This window comes from Amphiura filiformis, chromosome 18, assembly GCF_039555335.1.
Source record: "Amphiura filiformis chromosome 18, Afil_fr2py, whole genome shotgun sequence".
Lineage (NCBI taxonomy): Eukaryota > Metazoa > Echinodermata > Ophiuroidea > Amphilepidida > Amphiuridae > Amphiura > Amphiura filiformis.
In genome coordinates this window covers 38477085-38493378 of record NC_092645.1, presented here as the reverse complement: position 1 = coordinate 38493378, position 16294 = coordinate 38477085, and the positions used below count along the sequence as shown (strand labels likewise).

The 16294-nt window shown below is 37.4% G+C and overlaps 2 protein-coding genes across 2 annotated transcripts in view; both read left to right on the top strand.

The window, feature by feature from the left end:
* Window positions 1–3359, top strand: part of LOC140139138 (CUB and sushi domain-containing protein 3-like) — a 34158-nt gene extending 30799 nt beyond the window's left edge. Inside the window, exons 18-20 of the mRNA XM_072160918.1 lie at window positions 1009–1116; window positions 1532–1674; window positions 3201–3359. Coding sequence (XP_072017019.1) covers window positions 1009–1116; window positions 1532–1674; window positions 3201–3359 — 410 coding nt within the window. The remainder of the gene's footprint in view (window positions 1–1008; window positions 1117–1531; window positions 1675–3200) is intronic.
* LOC140139136 (uncharacterized) lies at window positions 1008–16201 on the top strand. The gene is made up of 14 exons (XM_072160917.1): window positions 1008–1116; window positions 1532–1674; window positions 3201–3355; window positions 3935–4064; window positions 6414–6794; window positions 9121–9237; window positions 9601–9732; window positions 10675–10804; window positions 11102–11173; window positions 11333–11404; window positions 12018–12089; window positions 12878–12949; window positions 13614–13697; window positions 14659–16201. Exons 5-14 carry the CDS (start codon window positions 6455–6457, stop codon window positions 15791–15793), a joined length of 2226 nt encoding a protein of 741 aa, XP_072017018.1. The 5' UTR covers window positions 1008–1116; window positions 1532–1674; window positions 3201–3355; window positions 3935–4064; window positions 6414–6454; the 3' UTR covers window positions 15794–16201.
* Window positions 16202–16294: the final 93 nt, after the last annotated feature.

Sequence of the window (16294 nt, the reverse complement as noted above, 5' to 3'; positions counted from 1 at the left end):
CAACAAAAAAAGATTGGATTGACTAAACGCTGAAAAATGCTAATGGACTAACACTAATTTAACAGCTGCTGTTGATGCCACAACTATTATGTTTGATGCGTTGATGTTATGAAGTGTTGATACTTTTTAGAATTTTTTTAGATTATACTCAAACAAAATTATGTTTATTTTTCTGAATGCTGACATTTGATAAACATTATCTTATTAATGTTCGCCGTTAGAGAAGCGGGAGATATATGATTTGGAAACTTGGGACATACCGCCGACAAGGGGGACGAGGGATTCGTTACCCCCGGACCCGGGGTCTTAGGGGGCCCGAAAAAATATATATCTTCATGCACCTGTAAATGCAAAAACAGAGACATTAGGGGTCCCGTAAAAAAGCAAAGAAAATATACCTTGAATATAATTAAAACATCTTTTCTTTTCTGTTATTACAGTCTCTTTAAGGTATAGGCTCTATTTTCTTTGCTTTTTACGAGCCCACTATGTTTATTTTCTTCTCATTTTACGGGACCATAATAAAGCATCCTTTTTGTTTTTTGTTTTTATTCGTTTTGGGTCAAAATAGGGCAAAATGTCAGGTCCATCAAATACCAAATTACACCTTTATTTTGGATTAAAATACCGTAATCTGAAATTAATATTTTTGCGCAAAATAAACATTGTACTCTTTCCCTTAATTAGAATTAAATGCTTCTACCGTCCTTGTATATTTCACTTGAATTTTGTTAGTCTGCTGTTGGCACCATGATCATCCTCGATATCATGTTAACTGAGAGAAACCAGGGGGAACTTGGGGGAGTGCGTGATCTTGGGATAAAACTTAAAATGTGAGATGAATTGGTCCGCTTGGATGATATCGATGTTACGATGAGATTATACTTGAACAGCTTTTCCCCACACATACTCATACATCCGATCCCTCCTATGGACAATATATACTAAGTTTAAGAGTAAGTATTTCATCTAACTTAAAAATAATTATTTTCCCCTGTGATTTCAAAGGAGAAACAAATTTCATATGCGATGACAATATGACTTCCATTCCAAGTTACTGGAGATGCAACGATGAAGTAGATTGTGCAGATGGAACAGATGAAACCCACTGTACTGGTAAATACAATAAGAAAATTATGTTCAAAGATGAGAATAGTCATTGTGACAATTATCTTTTCGCTTCAGTACATGTGCATGCATTATGAAAGTATTTATAATTTTGGCAGATCACCCCACCCCAATTCTACCTTACTCCAGGAATCATAATTATTGTAAAGCCTCTAACCAGATTGAATATCATTAAAAGTTGAGAGGACGCGTGTTGATAACGTTTGGTTTACAAATAATTATGTGTGCATAAGTGTACCGAACCCCGAGATTGTAGTTATTATATCTATGGATTTATTTTATGTATCTTTTCTATTATTTAAATACCTGTTGCTTATCACAGACACATTTAGATACATCATTAGTACTATTATATTATTAATTATATTATTATTATCTACCCATTGATGGGATTATACGACAGAATGGCAATGCCCAACAAACTGGGGTTACTATAACAGGCGTTGTTACCTACAGCGCGCAGAGCCAACGGAGGGACATGATGCAAGGGACGTGTGTTTACAAATGGACGCAGATCTTGTTGTTATCAACGATGAGGCGGAAAATGTAGGTACACCAAATATCGCCTAGAGGTTGCATGTTCGTTACGACTTACGCACCACTTTGTACACTTGATAAAGAATAAAAATAATTTCATTCACATCAAATTTAAGTTTCGAAACGAAGACAAATATCGAACAACATGATGGTCACTGGATGACCGCATTTGATGTCCATTTGAAGATGTGGATATTTCATGCTCACTGAACAGTGAAACCTATTGCATTCAGCCTGGTTTTGAATTTAAGTAAAAAGGCCGCAACAAATAAATTGTATTTATGTTTCCTGAATATGAAATTGTTTGCGAAAAACAAATATTTTAGTAGTTTAAGGCCGACGCCCTTGACGTTCATTTTGTACGTGCAAATTATTCGATACGGTTAGATGTATGGAATCGCAACCTCCCTGTGCCTGTAGGACATTGAATATAGTCCGTATGCCTTCCTCAAAGGCAGTAATTTAGTTTCCTTATATCTCTACCTTTAATGATGATAAGGAAACGAAATGACGCAGGGAATCCAACTAGCGCAACAGATTCCTGCAACAATGAGCAGTTTTGGAGAAAATCACAAAATTTTATTTTATTTACTGCCTCTATACGGACTATAGCGGCAGGCCACCGCAAGATGTTAATGACAACACGTCCTTTAAATGATAATAGGATAAGTGCTGATTTGCTAGTACCGCTTCCATGATGATCTTCATTAAAGAAGGTGGTTCGTTTTACATTATAACATTAACAACTTTAGCCCATGTATTAATCCGCTTTTTATTTCAAGTTGTATATCAAAAAGTACCCAAAACAGGTATTTTTCATTAGTGTAAAATGGATCCAAAGCAAGTACTACACGCTTTATTCATATAGTGACCTATATTATCCACCTAATATCTCTGGAACATCCCCGAATTTCCACTCACCAAGAAGTGGTTCATTTTACATCATAGCCTTAAAATAACACCCCGGCAATCACAAAATTATGCCTTATATGTTAGAAAAATAATTATCAAGCACGAATAACGTGGTTTTATTTAAAACAAACTCATATTGACCATAAAAACAAATAAAAACAGCCGTCTCTCACCACGCGATATTCAAATTTCCCGGGCACCGAAATTGCCTGTGGCAATGATGTCCCAGTGAACACAGGCTGACGACAATTGAGCACAAATAACCATGACGTTATTGCCACCGGTAATTTCGGCGCGGGAATTTTGAATATCGCGTGTTGAGAATCGACTGGTTCAATATAAGGTTGTTTTAAAATAAAACTACGTGATTCGTGCTTGATAATTGTTTTTCTAACATATAAGGCATAATATTGTGATTGCCGGAGTGTTCCTTTAACAACTATAGTCCGTGTATGTCTTAATCCAGTGGGAGGGCACTTGTATTTCATGTTATTTTAATACCCTGAGCGAAATATTCGCGCCAAGGCCGTGAAAAAAGACAAGTGGCCCGTGGTATTAATACACTGTTAAAGATACATGCAATCATCTGCTGACACGAATCCTGACTTGTTTACATCTTTTAGGCTTTCGTAACCACTTTGTTACCAAGTAATCAAGTGGTGGGTCAAGAAGCAGTATTCTGGATAGGTTTGATGTCAAGTACCATTGAGCCAGATGAATATGTATGGGTCGACGGAACTGTTGCCAGGAACGGTGACGGGGATGACGTGGCTTATACGTAAGTCATCACATGACTTTGTTCACGAATAAGGGTCCAGAAATGTAATTTATGACACTCACTTCAAATTTAAATACAAGTTCTGCCTTAATTTGTCTAAAATATAGGTTGTATATATTTCAAGTCAGGCGACGAAAAAAGAAAACCCTGTTCTACGGGCCTGACCGACCCAGATTTTACAATAATTGGGAAACAAATTTTTCCTGTACACATGAACGGTTATCTAAATTTCGAAAAAATCAGGAACAATTTTTTTTAGTATTTCCTGAATTTTCCAAAATATTTACAGATTTTGGTGATTTTTGGTGTCATTTTCAAAAAAAACAAAACAAAACAAAACAACAAATCAAAACAAACAAACAAAAAACACACCAAAAAACGACCCTATGGAAAGGTCCGCCCTCCCGTAGAGCAGGTTTTGTTTCGTGACCTCGGCAACATTACTGCAAATCTATAATAGTAGTACATGGTCGGGCCTATATAAGAATCGTTCAACTTTGACTAACATTTTCATGCTTTTATTTAAGAACTTGTTTAATAAAGATTTATTTCGTCTAAATAATGTTTGTTTTCTAACAGCAACTGGCAAGCGGGGAACCCGAACGACATTTATTTAGGCCAAACCTGTGTTTTCATAATATCCAACAAGCGAGGTGACTGGAAAACACTCCTTGCAACGTAATTTATGGCAGCGTCTGTGAAAATTACGGTGAGGAATTATAGGCAAGCCAAATTATGAAAACTTAAAAAACAAGCTGGTTGAACCCACTAATTATTCCACCAGAATCCATTTTACATGCATTAATCTCCCAAAACTTCACACCAAAACATATTAAAAGTGTCTATAGACCTTTTTCCCTCTTTCCCATCATGCACTATTCCAGGGGGGTATGAGTGTCGCAAAATACATCATCTCCCCGGGGGAGTACAGAGTTATGTTCATTACATTCTGGAATACGGACATTTCGGCTGGTGCCTTCATCGCAAAAAAGGAATCCCCGATAATCACGATAATGGCGCGCGATCACTAATACCTTTCGGGGGCAAAAAAACAACATTTCTATGCCTTATGGATATGGTGTCCTCACCCAAAAAAGTTTCCTGCTATTGAAACCTAACTTTGTATACATTTTATAGACCTAATGGTTAAAAACTAATGACGGGACACGCAGTGATATTTTGTCGGCGTCAGTTTCACTTTTTTTCGGAGATGAAAATAAGACGTAAACATAAATCTCTTACACAGATGTTCTGCATCGCTCCGTAACTGCATCATTCGTGTATTCAATAATTGCATAATTAGTAACATCGATGGCCGTTACGATAATCCGCATATATGGAATCAGTATGCCCATATTAAGACAAAATAATTGCAAAAGGCCTGGCAAAGACCATCGGATGCACACGATCTATGAGGTTAATGAGCTACGTCATACCCCCCTGGAATAGTGCATTGTGGGATAGAGGGAAAAAGGTCGTGTAGTTGCATAAATCCAACATGACCGCAGCAATAAAATATCAAAATGGAAAATCCATGCAATGTATTCCTCGCATCATAAATTTGATCTTTGAAATTTTTGTTTTAACTCAAGAACTGTACGTCGGAGTCAGGTCAAACTATAATTTCTTTATGCCTCCTTGTTGACGCGCCATTAGATATCAAGGAGGGGGGGGGTACTTTTCGGAAAAAAATTTCACAAAATTGCTCCACCTCGGACCAAAAACCCAACAATGTTGATATCAATGGCGAATAAAATATGTATTATTGACAAGACTGACACATCAAAATATAGTCTTTGTCAAAGACGACTCACGATCCTCGCCGAGGTGTGTGGGGAGGGGGGTTGAGCGGCGAAGTCTGTAACACAGGCTAATCATAGATAAATGTTAGAAAAGATCATAAAAGTATTTTTACAGTCAGTTCAAGAGGATCCAAAATTGCATTCGGAAGAAACAGGCTTGTCAATAAACATCAAAACTGATGGGTGCCAATCATTTGATACTACTTGAAAATGTTGTCATGCTTCGCGCGAATTTATTCCATTTTTATTATCATACTTAATATTTTAGCTTCGAACTGGTATAAATATCGGTTCGCATTTGTTCATGAAAGGTTATTTCAGTGAGCAAAAACACTTGATTTATTCCAGTTTACAGATATTTATCAAAGTCCACCCCAAAAAGAAATCTGTGTAACACTGGGAGCCATACGTGGGAATGGATGTGGGTATGTTGTTTTCGTGAGAAATCCTTACACATCTTGAAAAAATAATCCTTCGACATTGATCTCCTTTGTGATATTATACCGGCTATGCGCGAAAAAACTCACCATGCGACCTAATTTTGACCTAAACATAATGATGTTTTCCTGGTATGCAAAATTTAGGTGCTAACATTTAATTGACCAAAACTAGTTTCACTAAAAATTAATTAATTCTAATTAATTAACTAATTCTCGAAAAAAGGAAACTTTACGATTAAATAATGTGTCTCATCGAGTAGTTTAACAAAAACAACCGTTGGTCAAAAATTATACACATCTGAGTGAAGTAATAATCCAGGTGGGTAATGTTAAAAACCCTCCTGTTGGTATTTACCCAGCTGTTGGTAGTATGTCAGACCCAACGACTATTGGGTAGAAAGTACCCAACAAATTTAGCTGTGCAATATAGGCTCAACGCATGGAAAAAATTCAAATTTCAATTTTGAGGCAAACATTCTAATAGTGTATTATACCATGCAACGGTGCAAACGGTATATAGGCCTTTGTTGCTGAAGGGGTGTGTGCAGGGGTGTTCGTGGAGGCACCAAGAGACATTATTTAGTGATGTGAAATCTGTTGGTTGGATTCCTTGCGACAATTTCTTTCGAAAATGTATACTTACATCATGTTTAGAGATACAATAAGAAACATTAGTATAAATTACTGAAGAAGGTGGGCATACGGACTATTATACATGTAGGTGTATAACCTTTTTGATATGATTTATCTCTGACACCTTTGAAACTACTGTAATGTTTTCTTACCTGTTTTGAAATACTTATCTACCTCATGCAGCGACTTGTGGCCGGAACATTTCCCTCGCCAGCTTAACAAACATGACATCTCCAGTGCACTCATTGACATCTCTCGGATACCCAAACCCATACCCACCCGATCTCGATTGTCAGTGGGTAATATCCGCCGACAATGACGAAATACTAATCGTTGCTCGAGTGAAAAACTTTGAATTGGAAAAGGGGTATGATTTCTTGACGATTGGTAACGGTCCAGTGGCAAGAATGGATGCAATAGCAGAACTGACTGGTGTGGTGCCGAATGTACGAGCGATTACTTCGTCGACGTCCAGTATGTGGTTTGCGTTGAAGACCGATAGCACGGGTAATAAGTTGGGATATCGACTTGAATTGGAACAGATAAGAGTTTCTGATGTTGGAGGTAGGCAATTTAATCAACCTTTTTTAATAACCGTGATCTTTCTCTATAGCATCGGACTGCAAATACAATACACTCATAATTTCATATTATTAGATGTTAGATGGTGCTGATACAATCCACGATTATATTGTATTTACAGACTTGGCATCAAGTATGGAACACTTCTTCACGAAGTGCCAAAACTCATTTGCATAAACTGCATAAGCTAAATATATTTGAGTGTGTTGGGAGAGATGTTGTAATATAATTGGTTGATAGAAAATGCGCTTTCCATGAGTTTACATTATGTAGTGAATTTGCCTAAATTGGCAAGATTTAACTAGAGCTACTGTGCTTCAAGAAGCACAAATATCAGATGGCAGCTGAATGGTTGATGATATAAAATGTGGAAATGCTAAAAATGGACAGATAGTTTGGTTTGTTTTGTTTATAGAGGTCATTTCCCCCGAGTTACAGCCCAATGGGAGCACCTTAAAATTTGACCTGACCTTTGACCTCATATGACCTTTACGGTTTCATACTCGTAAAGTGTCAGGGATCATTTTCTGCAGGTTATAGCTCAATCAGAGCAACTTCAAATTTGACCTGACCTTTGACATCAGATGACCTTTGCAGTTTTATTCTCCTGAATTGCCAGGGATTGTTTTTCCTGAGTTACAGGCCAATCGGAGCAACTTTAAATTTGACCTGACCTTTGACCTCAAATGACCTATGCAGTTTTATACTCATGAAGTGTGAATGATTGTTTTTCCTTAGTAACATGCCGACCAGAGCAACTTTAAATTTGACCTGACCTTTGACCTCAGGTGACCTTTGCGGTTTTATACTCCCTAAGTGTCAGTGATCATTTTCTGCAAATGACAGCCCGATTGGAGCAACTTTAAATGGTCCACTTATACAGTTAATAACCCCTCCCCCCAAAAAAAAATCTTATGTGAAATCCAGTGTTAGCTATCTTCTGTGGTTAAGATTCTGCTTCAATACTTGGGTATTTCACAATATTTACTTTTCTTGGAAACAAAATTGTTACTAAGTCACCGTGCGCTAAAGATGTTCAAAGCCAAATCAGGCTAATTTTAATATGTGACCTCATTTGACCTTGGGTTGACCCGCAAGCTTTGGTACAATATATATAAAGCTTGTGCCAGTGGTTCTTCTGACCATGCTTAGTGGTCATAGCGTGCAATTTAAAGGAGTAGCAGCATTTCTTAGATTTTCACTTAATTACCCCTAATATCTGCTATGTGACCTTTGACCCCTATCTGTGTACAACTTATATCAAGCTTGGGTCAGCGACTCTTATGGCCACGTTTGGTCGAAATTGGGTCAAGCGCCTTGCACTAGTAGCATTTTAAAGATTTTCACACAATAACCTATAATAACCCCTACATGACCTTTCACTCCTAACTGTGTACAACTTTGAAGGAGCTTGGGTCAGTGCTTCTTATGGCCAAATTTGGTCCACATTGATGCAAGCGTCTGGCACTAGTAGCATTTTAAAAGATGGTTTGACGAAAGAATCAGAAGAAGCAGAAGCAGATTTCAGTGCTCAACAATATATCAGCCTGGCATTTCATGCCACCTGATATCAGGAGGCGATAATCATTTTTGTAAATTTTGACTTTCCCACCGTTTTTCATAATTTTCAAAATATACTAAAAACCTTGATTTTACCACATCTCTTATAAAAAAAATATAGCTCCTGGTACACCCCCTGAAAGATAATATAGGAGCAAAACGCAATATTTGCTCCTCTTTAATATGTGTTCAAGAATTTTATACCAACCTCATGTGCACTTATTAAGTCCTGCACATCATCGCTGCAGATACAGGATGTGATCCATAGGAATTACAATTAAATACAACATATTTTGGGCAATATAATTGGCTTATAACCACGCATTTCAATGTTAAAAAATGAAAAAAGAGAATATCTCCAATTTTGGGGGCCACAACATGTGTGCCATGGGACCTGGACCACCTGGCACCATGATAAATCCGGCCTTGCAACCAGGTATGGTAATACATATAATAACTTGTAGTGCATGAGGAAATGTAGAAACCTTTTTCAATTGACGTATGTTCGATGATAATTTACTGCTACTATCGATTGACGCGTTCACTTCAATTTCTTGAGGCATGGTACGGCAGAGTTCTTTTGAATGGATAATCAGCTCTAGAAGTTTATGTTTGTGTTTTTGAAGCACGTTGTACAAACTCTCTTTGGTTTGTGTCTCGCCTCAATGCAACACACTTCTGCATGAGCGACCCGGGCATTTGTGTCACAGATTCGTTACAGTAATCAAAAGTTGTTGTTGTTTTTCAGGTGTTTGTAAAGTGGATGAGGAATACCATTGCGGATCTGGATTTTGTGTGACGTCGGGAGCAAGATGTAACGGCTTTATAGACTGCTATGTGAACCAGAAAGACGAAAGTCATTGTGGTTTGTTGAACAATTTTCCATATTTCCCCCAGAGAGGTGCCAAGCTGTTTGCGTTTGGCGCCTTATCGTTTTTGTAGTTTCTTCCGTGAGTTTCATACTAGTCACAGACTATGATTTGTACACCAAATATTTGATGTTTATCTACCACCATTTATATGCAATGATTAAAATACTTTTGGCTCAATATACAAACGGACATTATTATGATCAAACTATTCATTAAGAGTAACATGTTCTATATATCATTTCAATGGAGATCGAAACCATAGTCGTGAAACCATGCCCCTTATTAAGCATTGGCATTATGTTGCATTATAATATACTATTTCTTGAGTTAACCGAATGTCATCTGAATATTTGCAGCTTATGTCACATGCCCTGGGTCCTACCTGTGTGACGAAGTACCTGATGTGAACATCTCAAAGTGTGTGACGATGGACGAAGTCTGTGATGGCCAAATAGGATGTCCGGGAGGAGATGACGAAACAGAATGCGGTATGTAAACATTACACAGGGTATACATTTTGTTCATTTTGAACAATTCCTATAAAAAACGAAGTTTTTAACTCACGTTTTAGTGACGTTTCACCACTTCACTAGTGGCTTCTTCCTACTAGCAACTCATCACATATGTTTCCTTTTATAGGCAACAGGAGACACCGTAGAGTGCGTGATGAGTTGGTCAAAGATGTTGTTGAGTGCGTAGGCCCCCCTCGCTCGTGTTTAGAGTTTTATGTCCTTTTGTAGGACAAGAAAAAGAAGATCAATTGAGAGATAATTAGAACAACATTAATTTCACAAAGCTGCTCGAAGCTTCGATTTCGCAGTTATAAATCAAGCCCAAATTACTCGTACTATGGCGTACTCGTATCTTTGAATATATGCCCATGCAATATAAAGAACTTTGCTCCTCATTTGCTCATCACCCATAGTCAAAGTGGATTTAATCATGGCAATTAAGTAAGTCCATATGTCATTACGCCCCCGATTTTAGGACACCGCCAAACCACACAATCAGAAATAAAAACCCAAAAAATAAAATAACAATTGAATATTTTCATTCGGTGAAATATGAACTGTTCCATTCAACTCGGCAAAGTCTCGTTGAATGGAACAGTCCACAATTCACCTCAGGACGAAAATATTCTTACCATTGTAGTAAGAGACATTTATTGGACTAACATATGGGACTTCACAGTGAAAAATAATGGAAATAAAATTGCAAATGTTCGCCATTTTTCATCACCGATAATTTTGATTACGTCATGGATGTAAACATCAATTTTTAAATTGTCGCCATTCTTCCAACCAGCTCGTCAAAACCCAAGGGTCTTTATTCGTGTAGTTAATATATGATGTCTATGGGTTTATGATACTCATACTCATAAGATGTTAGTACTTCTACATCCAAAACCTTTCTGTTTACTCTTTACACAGATACTAAGAGATGTCCTGCGGATTGTAAATGTGCCTATCAAGGAAATCAAGGAACTAATCTGCAGACAGATTGTAGTGAAGGCTGGAGTATGGAGACAATAACAAATATGTCTCGAACGACCAATACGCTGTGAGTATAATAATAAGCTTCGTTGGGATATTAGACGGTTCTCAAAATAACTGAGCGAGGTTATATCCCGTCATTATCTGTAAATAGTATAATATCCCGGGTATAATATATGCCTACTGCCCGGGCCTACTGAAGTTGAAAAGAATGTGTGCGTTTGCATATTACAATCGTACAACGTATTGTAGCTAAATGCAGTATCTTATCAAATAAATACATATACGGGCCTATTCTTTACCACATTAAAGTCGTGTTTTTTGTTTTGTTTTTTGTTGTTGTTATTTTGTTATTTTTCTAAAGGACACTTACCGGTGGCCGCATCAGTGCTGTTGAACCTGGTTTATTCAAAGGAATGTTTGCATTACATACTCTGTGAGTACAAAGCCTGGAAAACATCAGGTTGAATTTATCATTAAACTAAATTGAGCTCAGTTGGTCTGGTTATCTGAAGGTCACAACCTCATATTCAAATCCTGTATGGTCAGTAATTTATCTCACCGTAACTAGAGGACGTTCTTTTCTTGTTGACAGGTCTTTAGAAGATAACAGTGTTGATCGTCTCGAAGAAGGTGTATTTGATGGCCTTGCCAATTTGACATGGTTGTAAGTAACCCGATACTATGTGACCAGATCAAGCAAACTAAGATTTGAATACATGAATACAAAACCCACCAAAGTCCATGGAAATCTAGTGATCAAATAACCAAGGCGAAATAAGGTTCAAAATAATTATCATGATTATTTGATGAGGAATATCAGCTGCCACTAACCCTTACAAGAAGAACGATGATTTGTCTGTTGATATCAGCAATAAAACTACACAATGAAACGGTAATGTTTGGCTGTTACATCTAAAATACCGAATTCAGCATAAGCGTGTATAACTTCCAGGCTTGACGAATTTTACATTACGCGTATGCGCGATTCCGTTAACCTGCATTCGCGTGTACGTTACTGTACAAGTGTGGATTCAGCAAAAATCGCGTGTACGTTACTCCCGGGACGTTACTGTACAAGTGTGGATTCAGCAGCGATTATCAACGATTGGCTCCAGTATAAAAGTACAAGAATAGTTTTTGAAAGTAAAATTAAACATGAGTGAATCAATTAGTATATACTTTGAGAACATTAACTATGGTAAACAAGTATACCTTCGACAGGTCCAGTGATGTAAACCTTGATTTTACTTTGTTTATTTTTCGTATTTTTTTTGCAGAGATCTTTCACGCAACAACATATCAAAGCTGATACGTCACGTCTTTCGAGGTTTACCACAGTTGAAAGAATTGTAAGTCATGATTTTGTGTCATAGGAACATTTGAAATGCATTAAAAGCTTTGCTAGAGTTTGAGCAACATAAGAAATGGGAAGCGGATTTTAAGTATATTTATCGTAATTCATTATCCGTCATAATCATGTTTATTTATCTTTGAAATGTCTAGAGTAGAACGATTACATATCACACACAAACAAGATCCACAATAAACGTGACCATAACATGGATAATCCCCACCACATGCCAAGGAGGGCAGAAAAAATAAGGAAGGTCTGATGTTTCCAATTCAGTCAATAATAATGAAAAAAAAACACTATTTACTCAAAGCTGTAATTTACTCACTTGAGGACTGTAGCAAAATTCCTTTTTCACTCGGTTGATGGACTGGAGAACATAGACTGTCGGACCGTTCCGTAAGTCACATGACATGCTCTGACGTAGTAAACACTTGTATGCTCCGGAGAGTTTCAATCAATAATAATTTCAATGTTTCTTATTTTTGACAAAGCTCTTTAGCCCCTTCTTAAACTTCAAGATGAACATAATGGTTTAATATATTACAATTCATCCATTTAATTATTGTCACACATTTCATCAAAATATCAGCATCCAAAGAAATGAAACTTTAACATTTTTTGTCAAGGAACACAAACATTATGTATTCAAGTTGACAACGTACTTGGATGTAAACCGTAACTATACTTAAGTTATTTATATTACTTGTCTAATATCTCACTGTAAATTTAATTTTATCAAGCACTAAAAAGTAAAACTAACATGCAGCAAACCATTGATTTCAGATACTTGTCGGATATACCAATATCTACGATCCAAACAGACACCTTTCTTGAGATTACTAAACTTGAGATTTTGTAAGTGTAAACATTTCAAATATTTAGATCGCAGTCTGCAGTTATACTATTCACAAGAATAAAATCAGTTTATGCATAATATTTAGATAAAGAGCCCTGCATATTTTACATGTACAAAACCTTTACATGTACAGAAACTTGTAAACTTTGCAAATAATTACGTGAACATGTCTTTAGCATTATATAGCTCTTTGACAGGTTCACTTTAGAACAGCTATATCCGTATTCCCTATTGATACGCGTAAGCTCGCAACCTAGGACACACCACCATAGGCGTAGATCCTGGGGAATGGGGGAGGGGTAAATCCCCCAATATTTGCCAGGGGGTGGTCCATACAATCATCCCCCAATGTTGACGCATGTATGTGGGTTTCTGACAAAATGAACCTCATATTTGACCATTAGTACCATAACCGTATTATACCCACTAGACTTCAAGAATTTTTTTCCAACCCCATTCTCCCCAATGTCAAAAATAAATCTACGGCACTGCACACCACAACTCCATACCCCCACACACACCCACATGGAACCCACACACCGTTCACCACCACACCACTCACACAAACACCCCCTACACACCAAAAACCTTAATGATGCTTTGTAGCTACTCTAACACCAACATGATATGACTAAATGTTCATTTTCTCAACTCGTTTTTTAGAGTTCTGATACGACAGATCATAACTGACACACCAATAGATGTTGAAAAGGGAGGATTTCGCGGTCTGACGAGTTTGAAAAAGCTGTAAGTTGCTTTTTCCCCAACGAACTAAAAGAACCAACTATCAAAAGCGATATTGATTGACAAATTTGGCAGATTTGGCGATGATATGTGCGAAAAAGAAAAAGATGGCCCTACTCGTTTTGAGCATACAGTTTGAATCCGAACTAGTAAAGAAACCAAGTAAAGTTTTTCTGTTAGCCAAGATGTTACTTCTTCCACTGCATATAACGTTGTTGTCATGACACCCACACCTCTAATTGGCGAGTAGAGGTGGTCACCGTACGCAATATACGCCCGCGTCTGTCAGCGTTGCCATGGTAGCTGCGAGTCAGTGCATTGGAAAATGGACTATTGCACTGGCGCGGAGTGAAATAGTCTGTTTCTACAAAGCGAAATTGCAATTGTATAATTTTTATTGTTACAGTACACAACGTCTGTGCATTCAACAATTGCAGAGTTGATAGGGAGCAAAGTTGAGTGGTTGTTAAGTGATTTGAGATAAAACTAAAACATTTCTCAGACCACAAAAACAGTGCCTTTAATGTTATACGAGGTATAGTTGGTCGAACCAGCCAAAAAAAGTCGATTTTCATTATCTGAATCAATATATAATTAAAAATAACACTTTGGTGTTTTGCAAAAGTTCATTCTACAAATCATATACTTTGAAAACCTGCTTAATTTATTGTTGCTAATGAGTTATGTACGTTTTACAAAAGTGTTGTTGTTTCAGCCTCTTTACAATATAACTCAAGAACCACAGGACTTACAAATGTATAACTGTGATATTTGAATTCTTCTACACGCTCGCTATGAATTGAACAATGCAATTTTTTGCTAAAGCTCACTACCATTCGCAAGATTCTGTGAACAACATTTTTTTTGCTGCTTCGACCAACAATACATCGTATACCCTTAAGCTCGCACAGATAAACTATTCGCCCGGAAAGTAATTCGAAGTGGTGATTTTAATATTTAACAGGTACGTTGATGATCGGTTCTTGTGCTGTCACTTTGAAAGCTTGAAAGAATGCGTCGTCCTGGAACAGCAACCACCTCTTTTCAAGTGCGGAAGCCTCATGCAGAAAACAGTCCTTCGTATCTCCATGTGGGTGCTTGGAATCAGTGCCCTTATTGGTAACGTATTCGTCGTTGCAGTGAGAGTTAGGGAAAAGAAAACGTCACCCACTCACGCTAAACAGTCATTTTTAATTTGCAATTTAGCAGTTTCAGATTGCCAAATGGGAATATACATGCTAATTTTGGCGTCTGTTGATTTGTATTATGGCGATGAATATTTCGTGTATTCAGATCAATGGCGTTCGTCCAAATTATGTAAATTTGCGAGTTTTGTATCCCTTCTATCGAGCGAAGCTTCTGTTTTCTTCATCACATTGATATCAGTTGATAGGTTTATTTGCATTGTATTTCCCTTTGGTAAATTCAAGTTCCGTGGCGTGTCAACCAAAGTAGCCACAGTAATCATATGGGCAATAGCCTTCGTATTAGGTTTAGTCCCTACTTTGCAAGCCGGACCCCAGTCTGATTTTTACGATCTATCGGATGTCTGTATCGGCCTTCCGTTGATTACCCGACCGTCAAAATACAGCATCCAATCAAGCGATCTTGGCGGTCCTGATTCTGGGCGATCATTTGATCTTCCTGTTCCAGACAAATTTAAACCCGCTTGGTATTATTCCATCGCAATTTTCTTAGGCATCAATCTTGTCTGCTTCTTGGCAATATTTGTATGCTATGTTGCTATGTTTATCACTGTGAAAATGTCCAGGAAAAAAGTTAAACAAAGTCAGTCGCAACGGGATGATATCAGAATTGCGATTAAAATGGCGGCGATAGTTGGTACGGATTTCATATGTTGGATGCCGGTGATTATTATGGGTGTCCTCTCACAAACGGGGGCCGCCGTGATTCCTCTAGAGATGTATACGTGGTCTGTGGTATTTATTCTCCCTATTAATTCATCTCTTAATCCATACTTGTACACAATCGCGTCGCTGGTTGCCGATATGCGACAAAACAAACAAGCACAAATATCGACCCCGAAAACAGATAGTACCAACGCATCGAACACGGCAAAATCAGAAACCAAGTCATAAGCTGACTACCCAGATATACATATTAATGATTTGATAACAGACGCTTGAATGATGCCAACTAAAAGAACCAAATATCAAAAGCGATATTGAATGATCCCATGGCCTGTACATAGACAAACTGATTAGAAAACTGTAATTTGTAATATTATTTCATACAACTATTGATTGTTGTCTACTGCATAGTTTTGAACCAGATGACTTAAAATCGTGTACAAAGACACTTGTTTGGATAAGTCGACCACAAGAATTTCAAATTTGACATTACTTTGACATTACGACCTCATTTTTACCCAGAAATCCAAGATGGTGGCCGCCGGCGCCATCTTGAAAAAATAAATTTTGAACCAGAGTTCCTAAAATCGTGTATAAAGACACTTTTTCCGGTAAGTCGACCCCAAGAAATCCGAATCTGACATTGATTTGACGTTATAACATAATCTTGGATTTCTGGGAGAAAATGATGCCGAAATGTCAAACTAATGTCAGCATCGGAATCCTTGT

What these genes read in the sequence shown, in the direction of transcription:
- LOC140139136 (XM_072160917.1), top strand. Translation starts at nt 6,455, where the DNA reads ATGACATCTCCAGTGCACTCATTGACATCTCTCGGATACCCAAACCCA. An exon ending in AAGAGTTTCTGATGTTGGAG is followed by an intron (nt 6,795 to 9,120) that starts GTAGGCAATTTA and finishes GTTGTTTTTCAG; the next exon opens with GTGTTTGTAAAGTGGATGAG. An exon ending in ATTACTAAACTTGAGATTTT is followed by an intron (nt 12,950 to 13,613) that starts GTAAGTGTAAAC and finishes CTCGTTTTTTAG; the next exon opens with AGTTCTGATACGACAGATCA.